This window comes from Penicillium antarcticum (genome assembly GCF_028974205.1).
Source record: "Penicillium antarcticum strain IBT 31339 chromosome Unknown utg000005l_segment0_segment0, whole genome shotgun sequence".
NCBI lineage: Eukaryota > Fungi > Ascomycota > Eurotiomycetes > Eurotiales > Aspergillaceae > Penicillium > Penicillium antarcticum.
Genome location: NW_026695303.1, coordinates 1,339,516 through 1,351,665, shown reverse-complemented (window position 1 = coordinate 1,351,665; position 12,150 = coordinate 1,339,516). Strand labels below are relative to the sequence as shown.

The following is a 12,150-nucleotide window of genomic DNA, read 5'->3' as shown; positions in this document are numbered from 1 at the left end:
AGAATCAAGACACTGTTCCAGGGAGGTGTGGGGTCCACCACTTCCCGAGACATATTCAAGGAGATACGAGGCGAGTCTCAGATCGGGACATTAAGAATTTTATCTCAAGTGGAATCAAATTCTGTATACAGGGTGAAAACTTCATTTCTTTCAGTGATTTGCTCACCTGGTCCCTCCGAGCTGGTCTCAGTAACTTTGTTTACGAAAGTTGTTTGGCTTTATTGCCCCCGCTAGATATTTCTACAGCAAGTCACATTGTAATACACTAATCAAGTAACACAATTAACAAACACCACCCACTTTCTCTCGTCGCTAAATTTGGGCTACAAGCGAACGCTCTACCTCCAAATTGCACTTGCGGTAGCGGTGGTGCCCGAGCAGCCAGTTGGTACAGTATAGCTTCGGTTCGGGTCGCTCTCCCAGACGATGCTGCCGTCCGAGTCCTTCTTAATGAACTTGTACTCAAACGTGGTACCGACGGGGAGAGAAATTGTGGCAGTCCACAATGGGTTAGACGATGTATACGAGCTTGCAGAAAGAGAGATCGCAGACGAGGTAGACCACGAGCCCAACTGGCTAATTGAGCCAATAACATAGACATTTTCACCATATGTAGTAGTAACAAGCTCGTTAAAGGTCACTGCAAGAGACGTGGCACCGGTACATGTTATCGAAGAAGCGGTGGTGCTAGTCTTAGTGGCAGAGGTTGTTGTGGTCGACTTGGTGGAAGTAGTAGTGGAGGTTGATGCTAAACCGGATCCAGTGATAGCAATATCGGCACAGTGGAGATACACCTGAGCCGTCTGGAACGAGTTCCATCGGAAACGAAGCAGTGTGTGATCCGAGCTATAGTTCGGGATCTTGATCTGCTTTGTGACGGTGTAACCGCCGGCGATAGTTGTCTTGCAGGAGTTCAAAGCAGCGCCATCCACACCTTGGCACCCGCGGTTGGAATCGGCACTGAAAGCGTTGCAAGTGAACCAATCATTGCGGTAGCATGCTTGATCGGACGTGCAGTCAGGGTTATAGCCACAAGCTTGTCCGTCAACATCAGTACACTTCAGTTCACCGTCCAAGAAACAATCTTCAGCCGCTTGTTTTTCCGCTGTGGTTGGGAGATATCCAGGGGTCAAAAACAAGTCGACTAAAGTTTGGTTCTGGCAGACACCGTAGGTGAACATGCCACCGTGATCGCCATTATTGTCGACACACCATTGCACTTCGACAATATCGTTGGCAGTATACGTGGCCACCACGGAATTGCCCCAATAATCGCCTGGCTGGTTGTAATCCACGCTAACTCGGGAATTGTATCCACATGGTCCACTGCGGCCCACCTGTGCTGCTTCCACATCTGGCCAAGCAGTGACGGGCTCAAGGATAGAGCATTCAGGACAGGTATCAATGCCAGCCTGGTAATATCAAGTTAGCAACTTATGTCATCAACATATACTTCCGGATCATACCTCAAATCCCAAGCGTGTACGACTTGAGGGAATAGTCAGGTAGCCGTGAGCATTGACTGATGTTAGCAGGCCTGCCAGTGCCAGAACACTTGTTGTCTTCATGATGCCTGGATGTGCTTTGTTGGGTAATTTAGAGACTGCTCATGACCTGCTCAACGCGAAAATCCGTCCCCTTTTATAGAAATTTGATGCATATCTTGATGCAACTTGTGCTCGGTTAATAATTCATTTCATAGACCGAGCAGAACTAGCAGCCATCAACATCATGGTCCTTAGCCCAATCCCCGTTGCGGAATGGCCGCCAGGCTGACTCTGGGAATATCTTGGCGCCTCTCTTGGTATTCATATGTTCCATGCGGAACCACGATGACATTGTGACAAAGCCGACAATTTCCCGCTAAAGATCAGCCATGGGGAAAGACTAAGAAGAATCGGTGTTAGGTCTTCCTCATTTCCTTGAATAATCTGTGACTCGATAAGCCGATGAATCTCCGCTTCCCCGCATGCGATATTTTAGCGAGGCCCCGTGAATCATCATGAGAAAGAAAAGTTTTCTAGTTATTTGATTGACCCACACTATAATAGGAACCGAGATGAGAGGGGTAAAATCCTTGTCTATCCGGCGGGGAGTATTTTATTGTATCATGCAAACTCGGCAGGGTAGAGCGACGATGGCGCTCGGAATTTCCGCCTATGCAGGGTTTTCCGGGATTGCATGATGAGGCAGATTTTCTGAGCAGCTCTGGAAAAATTGGTAGATTCGAAGTTATGTATTCCAATGAGACAAAAGTCAGGTGGGAAAGGATTCATTGCTGTCGCTTATAATGGTCAGAGGGTCATGCACGCAAGAAATGCGATAGGGATTCTAGACAAGGGTACCATTGACATTCTCCTTGTTTTCAGAGTGCATAATGAACTTATAGGCCATGATGCATAAGCGCCCTCTGAAAGGCACATGCAGCCAGCCATTAACAGCACACATCAGCCTCTCCAACTCAAGTTTCGAGTTTCAAGTACCAAGGTAATGAATTAACTCAAATGACTTATCAAGGAAGACGACTTGTTCGATTTCGCAATATACCGCGGAAGTTTTTTGGCATAGTCTTCACCTTCATTGCCTGCGAAATGCGCGTGATGAAAGGTTTTACTTAGTCTTCGTGAGAGCGTCACTAACATCACAGGCTTTTTAGTATATCGAAATGCTGGCTCGTTTAGGGGATAAATACGGGTACCCCTCCGAATGGGTCAAAGATGGACTTGATTGCCAGTTTTCACGGACCTTGCGAAAGACCGCTAGACATCGAGCCTCGCCCCATATCCAATGTACTTCTGCAAAATCCTGTTAACAAGCACTGGTGCTTCGAGAAATAATTCACCATGGATAAGATTTTGCTTTGTGCGTATGGCGAGTCGAACAGCGTGGATGGCTCCGCAACTTTCAACAAATTGTTCTGCCCTTCACTTGATATTACTAGGCAAAGATGCTACGATTGCCACAGACAGTCTAATGATCAGGCCTCTAGGATCAAAATCAACCGCATGGTAATAGACGTCACTGGTCAGCATATTGACAAGTCGCGTGGATGGAGGTTGTCATTGTGGGCATCGAGCGGGCCGACCCGGGAGTTGTACCCGCTCCGTGATGTCACTGGGACTGGGAACTGAACAGGCACGCATACCTAAGGTTCATTTTGCGTGTGACGCAACCAAAGAAAAATCAAATAGTAGGAGCACAGCTTCCGATATGGATGAAGTGAGTTGAAGAACCGAGCAGAAGAAGGGAAGAAGAGTGGCCAGAAAAAAAACGGACTGAAAGGCGTGAAAGGGCCAGATCCGATGTTTAGCTATTAGTGCTGACTCGCGGAAGCGGTTTGCGTTATTTGTCCAAGATTCGGAATTCCTTAGCATATATAAGTAAGGATATGCCAGGGGCCTCGTATGCAATGACGCAAAACGAGGCACCCTATCTGAATATCAAGGACGCTCTGTCGAGAGGGCCCAGAAGGCTAAGCTTTACACCCACAGCGGGTCAGTAAAGGATCTTCCTGTGCTCCGTAGTGTCTCCTGTTTCTGGAAGTCTATATATAGTGGATCTTGCGGGCTGATCCGTCCCCTCATTGCGACATGTTCCGAGAATGGGTCATTTGGCCCACAATGCGCTCCTTGAAAAGCCATTCTCCCACAAATTATGTAGAAAAAAGAACTACAAAGAGCCACAGAACTGGTTTTTCATGGGGTTACATGGGGTGAGGTCCAAAGAAAGATCACTGACCACGCAGTTATTCATGCAAAGCCTGGATAACAGGGCATCCGAAGGTTATGAGCGGCCTGTGCTTGTCGAAGAGCGCAACACCCAATGCCTAGTGAGCTTTCAGATGCTTACGAAGTGGGGCCTCCGACAGCCCCAACGCAAAAGTTTCTTAATGCAGAATATTCAGCTCTAGTCAAGCTTTCGGCGAAGGAAATCCCATGTCAGCCCTGCCAAGATGTTATTCCACGTGGTGACAGATGATCCGGTAGGCGATCCCGTTATCCGGTGCAACTACTCGGAGACCCGATGTATATTACCATGAGTCTCACCAAATCTCGAAGTCCGTGTCAAGCTTCATGATGAATCGGATACGCATCCCTGTACCGGAGGAAGGTTGCCTCATAATTGCATACAAATAGCCTGCTAATCCACGCCGATATGCTTCATTCCATTCACCACAGATCAACATCCAACAAAGACACAGTCACAATCTCAAGCTATCACGCTTCAATACTTCCATTCTTACCAATTTTTTAATTACTTTCCAACAAAATAGGCTTCCAAGACAAGTGAGACGTTGTCATCAGCGGTGGTCTCGACGGCCTGGCATTTATGAATGCCACCCTCTGCACCGGCGTGAAGAACATCCAATTCTAAGATCCGGCTCACCAATTTGGTAGGGGTATGTTTCCAATATCCCAGAATCTTTACTTCGGAGTAGCACCTTTACTGACACTTAATAATAGGCCAGGCTGTCTGCATGGCAATTGAATCCCGCATTGCGCTGGCCACTATTGTTTCGCACAGGAAAGATGATGACCTACAGGCTGCCTTCCAATCCTATCAGGATCTAGGTAAGCCCCGCACTGATCGGGTGACAAACACCAGCTTCGAAGCTGGAAATCTTGTAAGCTCAGACGATTTAGACCACTTGAGCGACAAGTTCAACCCTGACGCCCTGATAGAACGTATGAGATGGATCAGGGAGTACAATGTTCTCGATCATCTGAAGGTCAAGGGCGCCGACTACATGGAATACAGTGGGTCTCGCATCTAAGAAACCCTGACTATCGGTGGCACATATATTCAACATGAATGCCCGACCTAGGCTGAGAGGATGAGCTGCATCCATATTCACTAATAAACTTGCGAGTTCGTGCTGCTGATCCATATGTATATTGAGACTTGAACCTTTTTTTACCAACTTTTTGCTTTAGTTATGGATTGTATGATATATTTGATCTAAAAATGCTACCGGTTTCCTAAACATCTTCAAATGTTACCCTGCTGATATATATTAACGTTACTTTTGATGAAGCTACTTGTGCACTCCAGCTAAACGAACCAATCGATGACAAATTATAAACAGATGGGAAATCCGCACTGCCGTAAATTGAGAATCACTTGTCCAATGTTGGTAGGTGCCCGTTCTTGGCATTGCGCCGCCGGGGTCCGCGGACCCCGTGAGATGACCAACCACTCCTCGCTGTCTAAGACAATTCCTTCAAGTTGAGGATTTGCTTCATAATACGAGCGTAGAAAGATTTGTAATGGTATACGAGCTTGCTAATCAGACTTTGGATTACATTTCTGCAGTGAAGTTGGAGATACGACCATCATGCGGAACAACCACAATGGATTGCCTATTTCGGCTAAGGCCGACCTGAGTATATTCCATCGATTACTATAAAGACCTACTGAGCCCTCACTCAATGTGGTGTTCTTTTCTAATAAGCACATTCTTCTTCTCTCAACTTGCTAAGAAATACTTTTATCTTGTGTCTTTCCTCTGCCTCCCCGCTATCTTTTGTTTTCTTCGCTTGGTCCGTCAGTACCCAGTGTTTGCACCTATTTTCAACCCTTATCCTTCCATTTTCAATTTGAAGTCAATCCTCAACATGCGTGTCGCAATTGCTGGATCGGGTGACTTGGCAAGCTACCTCGTCGAAGAGTTCACCGCAAAGGGCCATGATGTGGTGGTGCTCACTCGCAGCTTGAAACCTCGATTCAATGATCTGCCAAAGGTGACCCAAGTGGTTGTTGATTACTCGGTGGTTGAATCAATTGTCAGTGCAATCTCGGACTGCGAAGCCATGATCTCGACTATTCTCGACTATTCAGAGGGGTTCATACATGTCCATCTCGCCCTAATCGAGGCGTGCAAACAGAGCCGCCTCTGTAAGCGGTTCATTCCTTCCGAGTTTGGTGGCAACATTGAAACGCACCCCCATCAGCCGGAGTTCTATTTCAGTACCCGTGAGCCTGTGCGCAAGGTGCTTCGTGAGCAAACCGAATTGGAATGGACTCTGATTTCTGTGGGCTGGTTAGTCGATTACGTTGTCCCGGCAAAGAATCGGTATCTCAAGGATATTGGGCCTGCATTCCCAATTGATGTTGCCAACCAAACAATGCTCATTCCGGGTACTGGATTCGAGCTGTTCAACGTTACATGTGCCCGGGACGTGGCAAAGAGCCTCGTTGCTCTGCTGAACAGCGCGATATGGGATGAATACACCTACATCACCGGGGAGAAGACATGCTGGGCGGATATTGCCCGCACCTTCGCCAAGAAGTATCCTTCTCTTTCTGTGACCCATAAAGATGTGGCAAAACTCGAGCAGGAGGCAATGGCAGGAGGAGATGAGGCTCTTTTCGCCGAATATCAACTTTTTTCTGTCACCGGAGCAGCTTGCTTCGATGATGCTAAGGTCTATGAACAGAGAGAGAGATTTTTCCAAGGGATTTGCTTCCGCAAAATCCAGGATCTTCTTGAAGCTGTTGATAAGGACAATGAGGTTATCGTTTAATTGTGATTGAGAGATAGTATGTCTAGAATGCAATATAGGAATTTCTTCGAAATCTATGATCAGGACGAGCTATATGTACATATATAGCCCTGGAGTAATCAATTATCAAATAAGCTATCAGGAACTCGGGGGTTTTATCGCAGATTATAAGCTACGCCATGTCTTAATTTTAAATTCAGCGAGGTAATTCAAGTAATGCAGGTATAAGTTTCTCGGTTCTCCTATCCATCAGAGCTCGGAAACTCAACATAAAGTTCCCTAACTATTGCCATATTCAAGGAAATCAAATTAACACATGCATTCTGTTGTAGTCCAGTCACTGATTAAAATGAAAAGTAAAACAGCAAGAAGCCTGCTAATGGGAGCACTGGCACCGAGCGAGATCCAAACGCCCCATTAATGAGAGTTGGCGTACCAGATGGCGAGACAGCTGTGCTTGTTTTACTAGCTGTCGTGCTATCATTTAGATAATTTCCAACAACGAATTTGCTCACCTCATACGCATAATTTTCAATATAGCATGAGGCGTAAACAGGATCATCCCAACTAGCAACATGGGTATTGCCTCGATATCAGATCCATGGTTTTGATTGGCGGTAGCTTAAATCAGAGGGTCCGTGGCACGAAGACCTTTCGTCCCACCGAAACCCATAGGCTCACCGGTTCCACGGGAAATGAACATATTCAGCCCCTTTGCGCATTTTATAATCGAGTTCGAAGCAGATACAGCTCCTGTGCCAATGACTGCGGCAATCACTATCTGGAGTATACCACGCATAATTGCAAGAGTATGTGGAAGGATGGCTAGAACAATCTCAGTCGGTAGATCCAGCAGGCGTGCCATTATTTTCACTGTCACAAGTTCCTAGAGATAAAGTACTGTATGTGGTTTTGTGAGCTGCGATCGAAAAATTGGAGAAGAGGGGATTTGAATATAAACTAAGCCCAAAGAAGTCTACTTTGATAGTACACATAGCTTTGAGGGGTAGAGTCATTCAGTGCATTTTTCCGAGTCCACCTGACTTTATGTGATTGAGGACGGGGGCATTCGGCAAGACGCTTATTGTCGTCTTTTACTCGTTACGGAGGAAGATACCGGTCAATATCATGCTTAACAGTTTGAATGAGTACCCCATTTGTGACACAAAGCGTTATGAGCCAGGTTCGAGGATGAAATATCTGATGGTGCTATGAAAAATCCTAGGCCAACTTCGATTTAACAAAGGCTATTGCCTGTGATCCATATTCGGCTCCATAGCCCTGGTGAGTTGCGGCGTTGCTACCGTTGCAGCAGTACGGATCGGCAGCATCGCAGTACGACTTGATTTTACTAGCCGAAGGGCATGAAAAACCAGCAGGGCGTGCGTCGAACTATAATTTATCATTAGGTTCACATCAAGAGAGTGTATGCAGGGACGTAATACTTACACCTCCTGCGGCACATGTCCCAACATCGTATGACAAGCCAGCTTTGAATAGGGGGTCACCCATGAAAATAGCTGCCTTGATCATATTAACAGCGGAGGACGTCAGTGGAATCGCCGTGTTAGTGTAGCCCTGATTAGGGACACCCCCGCCGCACAAAGCCGCGTCCATAATTTCACCACCCTATAGCCATGTCAGAGAATTCCAATGATAGTTGTATTGATTATTCATCATCACGTACCTGGGAGTACCCAACTAGGACAAGCTTTGTCTGGGGACATTGCGAGTTGTAGGAATTCACAGCCGAGGCGACAGCTTGAATGCCTTGAGCGACTGAGCTGGAATAGCTCACATATCCGCATGAGGATTGTCCACCACATGCAGGATAGCTGATTGCCTCGGAGGTGGAGCCTGAATAGGCACTCAGAATACCATTTACAACAGTGCTAGAGGAACCATAGCCAGGAGACACGGAGGTCTCACGAGCACCGAAAACGTGGACACCAGGGCAGCTTTGGCGTTTCTCAATTTCAACTTCGAGTGGAACAGCGAGACTGCTGCTGACAAAGAGGGAGAGCGCGACAAGATTAAAAATCATTCTGGTGATTTGAATGTCAATTAGTGCAATGCTTTATTTTGATGGCTCTGTGCTGGATTGAATGCGATTTAAGAAAGGACTTCGAGGAGTATTTAAATAAATGTCGAGTCCATATAGTCAGCGCCGTTCCTTCTTTCGGCGCGGCGTGAAAGACAAAGTCAGAAACCAATCCCTCTCGTCCGGAGACAGTGTCTTGCCTAATGTCAAAGAAAGGTATGAAGTCTCGATCAAGTATATAGGATGATGTGTCACGTTTAGCCGGGAAATTGTCAAAACATCAAAATTAGCCTGAAACGGGTGACGTTTCGGCGCGGGCCAGCCAGAATGTCTTAGCAATAATGGTCGACGTGCTTCAGGCTATTGTGCTCCTTTACGTGACACATATCTAGGCTTGATCTCGGAACTCCTCCGCATTATTTTGAGTAATTCATTCGCAGATCCTCCCGAGAGAGGAGCCGAAAGTTTTTCGGACCGGCTGATCTGGTGGAGATTAACAATTCTCCGGTATGGTTTCAAGCTTATGACGTTCCTTCAGTAAGTGTAAATATCCAGAGCCAAGATTCCATGCGGAGATCTGCAAAACCTTGACTGAATTGGCTGATATTTAGACCTGAAAGGACATATTATGCATCGAATTGTTTGATAGCATACTGTATGTACAATGTTCAGGGCCTGAAGAGTCCCGCGGGCCGTGACAAAAGACTAGTGTTGTAGCCAAACTTTGAAACCCAATAATTGCCTAAATTCATGTACAGCTCTTTGTCGATGCATCTACTATATACGTTACTTTGTCGGTGGGGGTCGTTTCAGCCTGGAACAGGAAGTTTTCCGAAGGATAGTCCCTCGACGAATTAGAAACTGGAATTCGGCTTTTCCTTGCGGAAATAATATCATGCAGAGCTATAAACTCCACCAAGCCACCAAAGTGGGGGTGAAGGGTTCCCCGCATCGCTGCATTGACAGGGGTTACCGAAGTGTAGTCGAGTCCATGGCCTCTCCTGACCTGGTGAGACAAGCCAAAACAAGGTACCCCATGCACGCCAAGATTCTGGCATCAATGTTACAATGCGACGGAGAATGGAGGTTGGATTTGCCTGAAAGCCACTTACGTTCGAGACGCCAAGCACAATCTAGGCTAATACCAGTACCAGCGCGACTTTAGGGGCGATGAGGTTCGAGAATATCCATGATGTACAAATTACAGCGGCTGGTGCCAAGATACCAGGGTTTGGGATAACCCGGCACTTTCTGCGCGGGAAACAAGTGAACGGCATTCTCTGATTGCAAATTACGGCATATTTTAGAAACAGCGAGTTGCTTGGCTTCGTTATAAAATAGATCGAGTTTTCCCTCTTGGTCATTGATTAGCTCTTTCCAAGCTTGACTATTGTTCCAACCTTCCCATCTCTATTCATAAATCACGGAAGCAACTGAAAATACCTACTCTGCAAGGATGGTTCATCTCAAGGCCTTTGCCGTCGGCATCATTCTAGCTAGTCATGCATCTGCTGGGGCTATTGGGTCTCGTCAAGCCTCTGTCAGCATCAATGACAAATTCAAGGCTCACGGGAAGAAATACTTGGGCAACATTGGTGATCAAGGAACCTTGACCAAAAACGACAAGAACCCAGCCATCATCAAGGCCGATTTTGGTCAATTGACTCCTGAAAATAGCATGAAGTGGGATGCTACTGAGCGTAAGTGGGCTCCCCGCGGAACTAAAGCAACAAAGACTCACTTTGGATTCAGCCTCTCAGGGACAATTCTCATTTACAGGGGCGGATTATCTGGTACTACAGCCCCTTCATCACACATGGTACTTTTTGTTTAGAATCTCACAACCTTTAGGTTGACTTTGCCTCGTCAAATGACAAATTGATCCGAGGTCACACGCTTGGTATGTTGCTCGAACTTTTACCAAGTTCTAAAAATGCTGACCGACGTTTTTGTTTCAAGTGTGGCACTCCCAACTACCCACTTGGGTCTCTTCCATCACTGATAAGGCCACTCTCATCGACGTGATGAAGAATCACATCACAACCCTGATGACTCGGTACAAGGGGAAAATTTACGCGTGGGTGAGTTTGGGGTGAAACTCCTGACTTGACTTGCTATCCTGCTAACTAATATCAGGACGTTCTCAATGAGATTTTCAACGAGGATGGAACCTTGCGACAAAGCGTTTTCTACAACGTCATCGGCGAGGACTACGTGCGGATCGCCTTCGAAACGGCCCGTGCCGCTGACCCAAATGCCAAACTATATATCAACGATTATAAGTGAGTGGCTTGGATAATCTCTGGTGTCTTGGTAACAAGATATTCTGACAAAAACTAGTCTCGACACTGCATCTTATGCCAAGACGACTGGGATGGCGAGCCATGTCAAGAGTTGGATAGCTGCCGGGATCCCGATCGATGGAATTGGTGTGTACATCGTTATTCTGTTCTATCGTATGTGTCTGCTGACTTTATTTAAAGGATCTCAGACTCACTTGAGTGCTGGTGGTGGCGCTGGGGTTTCTGGATAAGTAGCCCTTTGTTTTTCTGAATTCGAACTTCTAGCTTACAACCCCAAACAGCCCTTGATGTTTTGGCCGGCGCAGGAACTGATGAAGTTGCTATCACCGAGCTTGATATCGGTGGTGCTAGCTCAACCGACTATGTCAATGTGAGTTTTACAGGAGGTTGATTAGAGATGTGCTAACTAAAGATTTCTGCAGGCCGTCACTGCTTGTTTGAATCAAGCCAAGTGTGTTGGAATCACAGTTTGGGGCGTTGCGGATCCTGTAAGTGACCCTGAAATTATACCTGGGGTTAGTCTACACCAATGCTCATTTCATCTAGGACTCTTGGCGTGCCGACTCAACTCCTCTGCTATTTGATAGCAACTACGAGCCGAAAGATGCGTATAATGCCATCGCGGCTGCGCTCTAGAAAGACAAACAGGCCTCTCATCGTTCCCGGAAGCACTGTTCTACTTTCACAAGAGAAATGAAAGATAATGGTGGGGCCAAATTGAGGATTGAGTGATAGTCAGCTAGCTTGTGGAGTGATCCGGATTGTAACATGTCGTAACTCTTTCAATATGATCAAAGCTTTCGCCAATTTCCTTGCATCCACAATAATCGTCTTGGTGGTCTTAATTATTGTTTGATCCCCGTGCCATAGGATACAGTCACAAATACCAGTTGTGTGGTTTATTATATGAGTGCCTCGGGTCATTGTTGTTCAAAATGGCGAATATACTCATGTCAATTGGGCAATGATTCATGACACGTATCTAAAAAAGGCAATTTTAGCTCGTTGTTCTGGGGCAGTGGCCATGTGCAATTTTCATTCGCTCAGAAAACGCTATGCATAAACTCAGTCTAGCTGCACCCTCTTTTGAACATGTGCAGCACACAAAATTAAGTTACTAACAACGCGGCGAAGCCAGACATCGAACACTGTCATTGTTCATTCCAAAATCTGATCTTTTCCAACGATAAAAATATTTGCAGCACGCCAGTGGAAGTATACAAATCGAGCGGTGAGGCAATAAATCGAACCAAGGCATTGTGGCCGGGAAAGGGAAACGCGGGTACATCCGGCAAAGCTTATC

The 12,150-nt window shown here is 46.4% G+C and overlaps 6 protein-coding genes across 6 annotated transcripts; 4 read left to right on the top strand and 2 right to left on the bottom strand.

The window, feature by feature from the left end:
* Window positions 1-338: 338 nt before the first annotated feature.
* N7508_005153 (uncharacterized protein) lies at window positions 339-1,568 on the bottom strand (the record flags this gene model as incomplete). The annotated part of the gene is made up of 2 exons (XM_058463219.1): window positions 339-1,412; window positions 1,467-1,568. The coding sequence occupies 2 exons, from the start codon at window positions 1,566-1,568 to the stop codon at window positions 339-341; spliced, it is 1,176 nt and encodes a 391-aa protein (XP_058319697.1).
* Window positions 1,569-2,843: 1,275 nt separating this feature from the next.
* Window positions 2,844-3,131, top strand: N7508_005152 (uncharacterized protein; the record flags this gene model as incomplete). Its single annotated transcript, XM_058463218.1, has 1 exon — window positions 2,844-3,131. One exon carries the CDS (start codon window positions 2,844-2,846, stop codon window positions 3,129-3,131), a length of 288 nt encoding a protein of 95 aa, XP_058319696.1.
* A 1,346-nt stretch (window positions 3,132-4,477) lies between these two features.
* On the top strand, window positions 4,478-4,774 carry N7508_005151 (uncharacterized protein; the record flags this gene model as incomplete). The annotated part of the gene is made up of 1 exon (XM_058463217.1): window positions 4,478-4,774. The coding sequence occupies one exon, from the start codon at window positions 4,478-4,480 to the stop codon at window positions 4,772-4,774; it is 297 nt and encodes a 98-aa protein (XP_058319695.1).
* An 841-nt stretch (window positions 4,775-5,615) lies between these two features.
* Window positions 5,616-6,524, top strand: N7508_005150 (uncharacterized protein; the record flags this gene model as incomplete). Its single annotated transcript, XM_058463216.1, has 1 exon — window positions 5,616-6,524. One exon carries the CDS (start codon window positions 5,616-5,618, stop codon window positions 6,522-6,524), a length of 909 nt encoding a protein of 302 aa, XP_058319694.1.
* Window positions 6,525-7,724: 1,200 nt separating this feature from the next.
* On the bottom strand, window positions 7,725-8,547 carry N7508_005149 (uncharacterized protein; the record flags this gene model as incomplete). The annotated part of the gene is made up of 3 exons (XM_058463215.1): window positions 7,725-7,895; window positions 7,953-8,132; window positions 8,191-8,547. 3 exons carry the CDS (start codon window positions 8,545-8,547, stop codon window positions 7,725-7,727), a joined length of 708 nt encoding a protein of 235 aa, XP_058319693.1.
* Window positions 8,548-10,000: 1,453 nt separating this feature from the next.
* N7508_005148 (endo-1,4-beta-xylanase) lies at window positions 10,001-11,483 on the top strand (the record flags this gene model as incomplete). The annotated part of the gene is made up of 10 exons (XM_058463214.1): window positions 10,001-10,244; window positions 10,297-10,337; window positions 10,396-10,444; window positions 10,504-10,625; window positions 10,681-10,826; window positions 10,885-10,977; window positions 11,028-11,077; window positions 11,129-11,217; window positions 11,270-11,335; window positions 11,394-11,483. 10 exons carry the CDS (start codon window positions 10,001-10,003, stop codon window positions 11,481-11,483), a joined length of 990 nt encoding a protein of 329 aa, XP_058319692.1.
* Window positions 11,484-12,150: the final 667 nt, after the last annotated feature.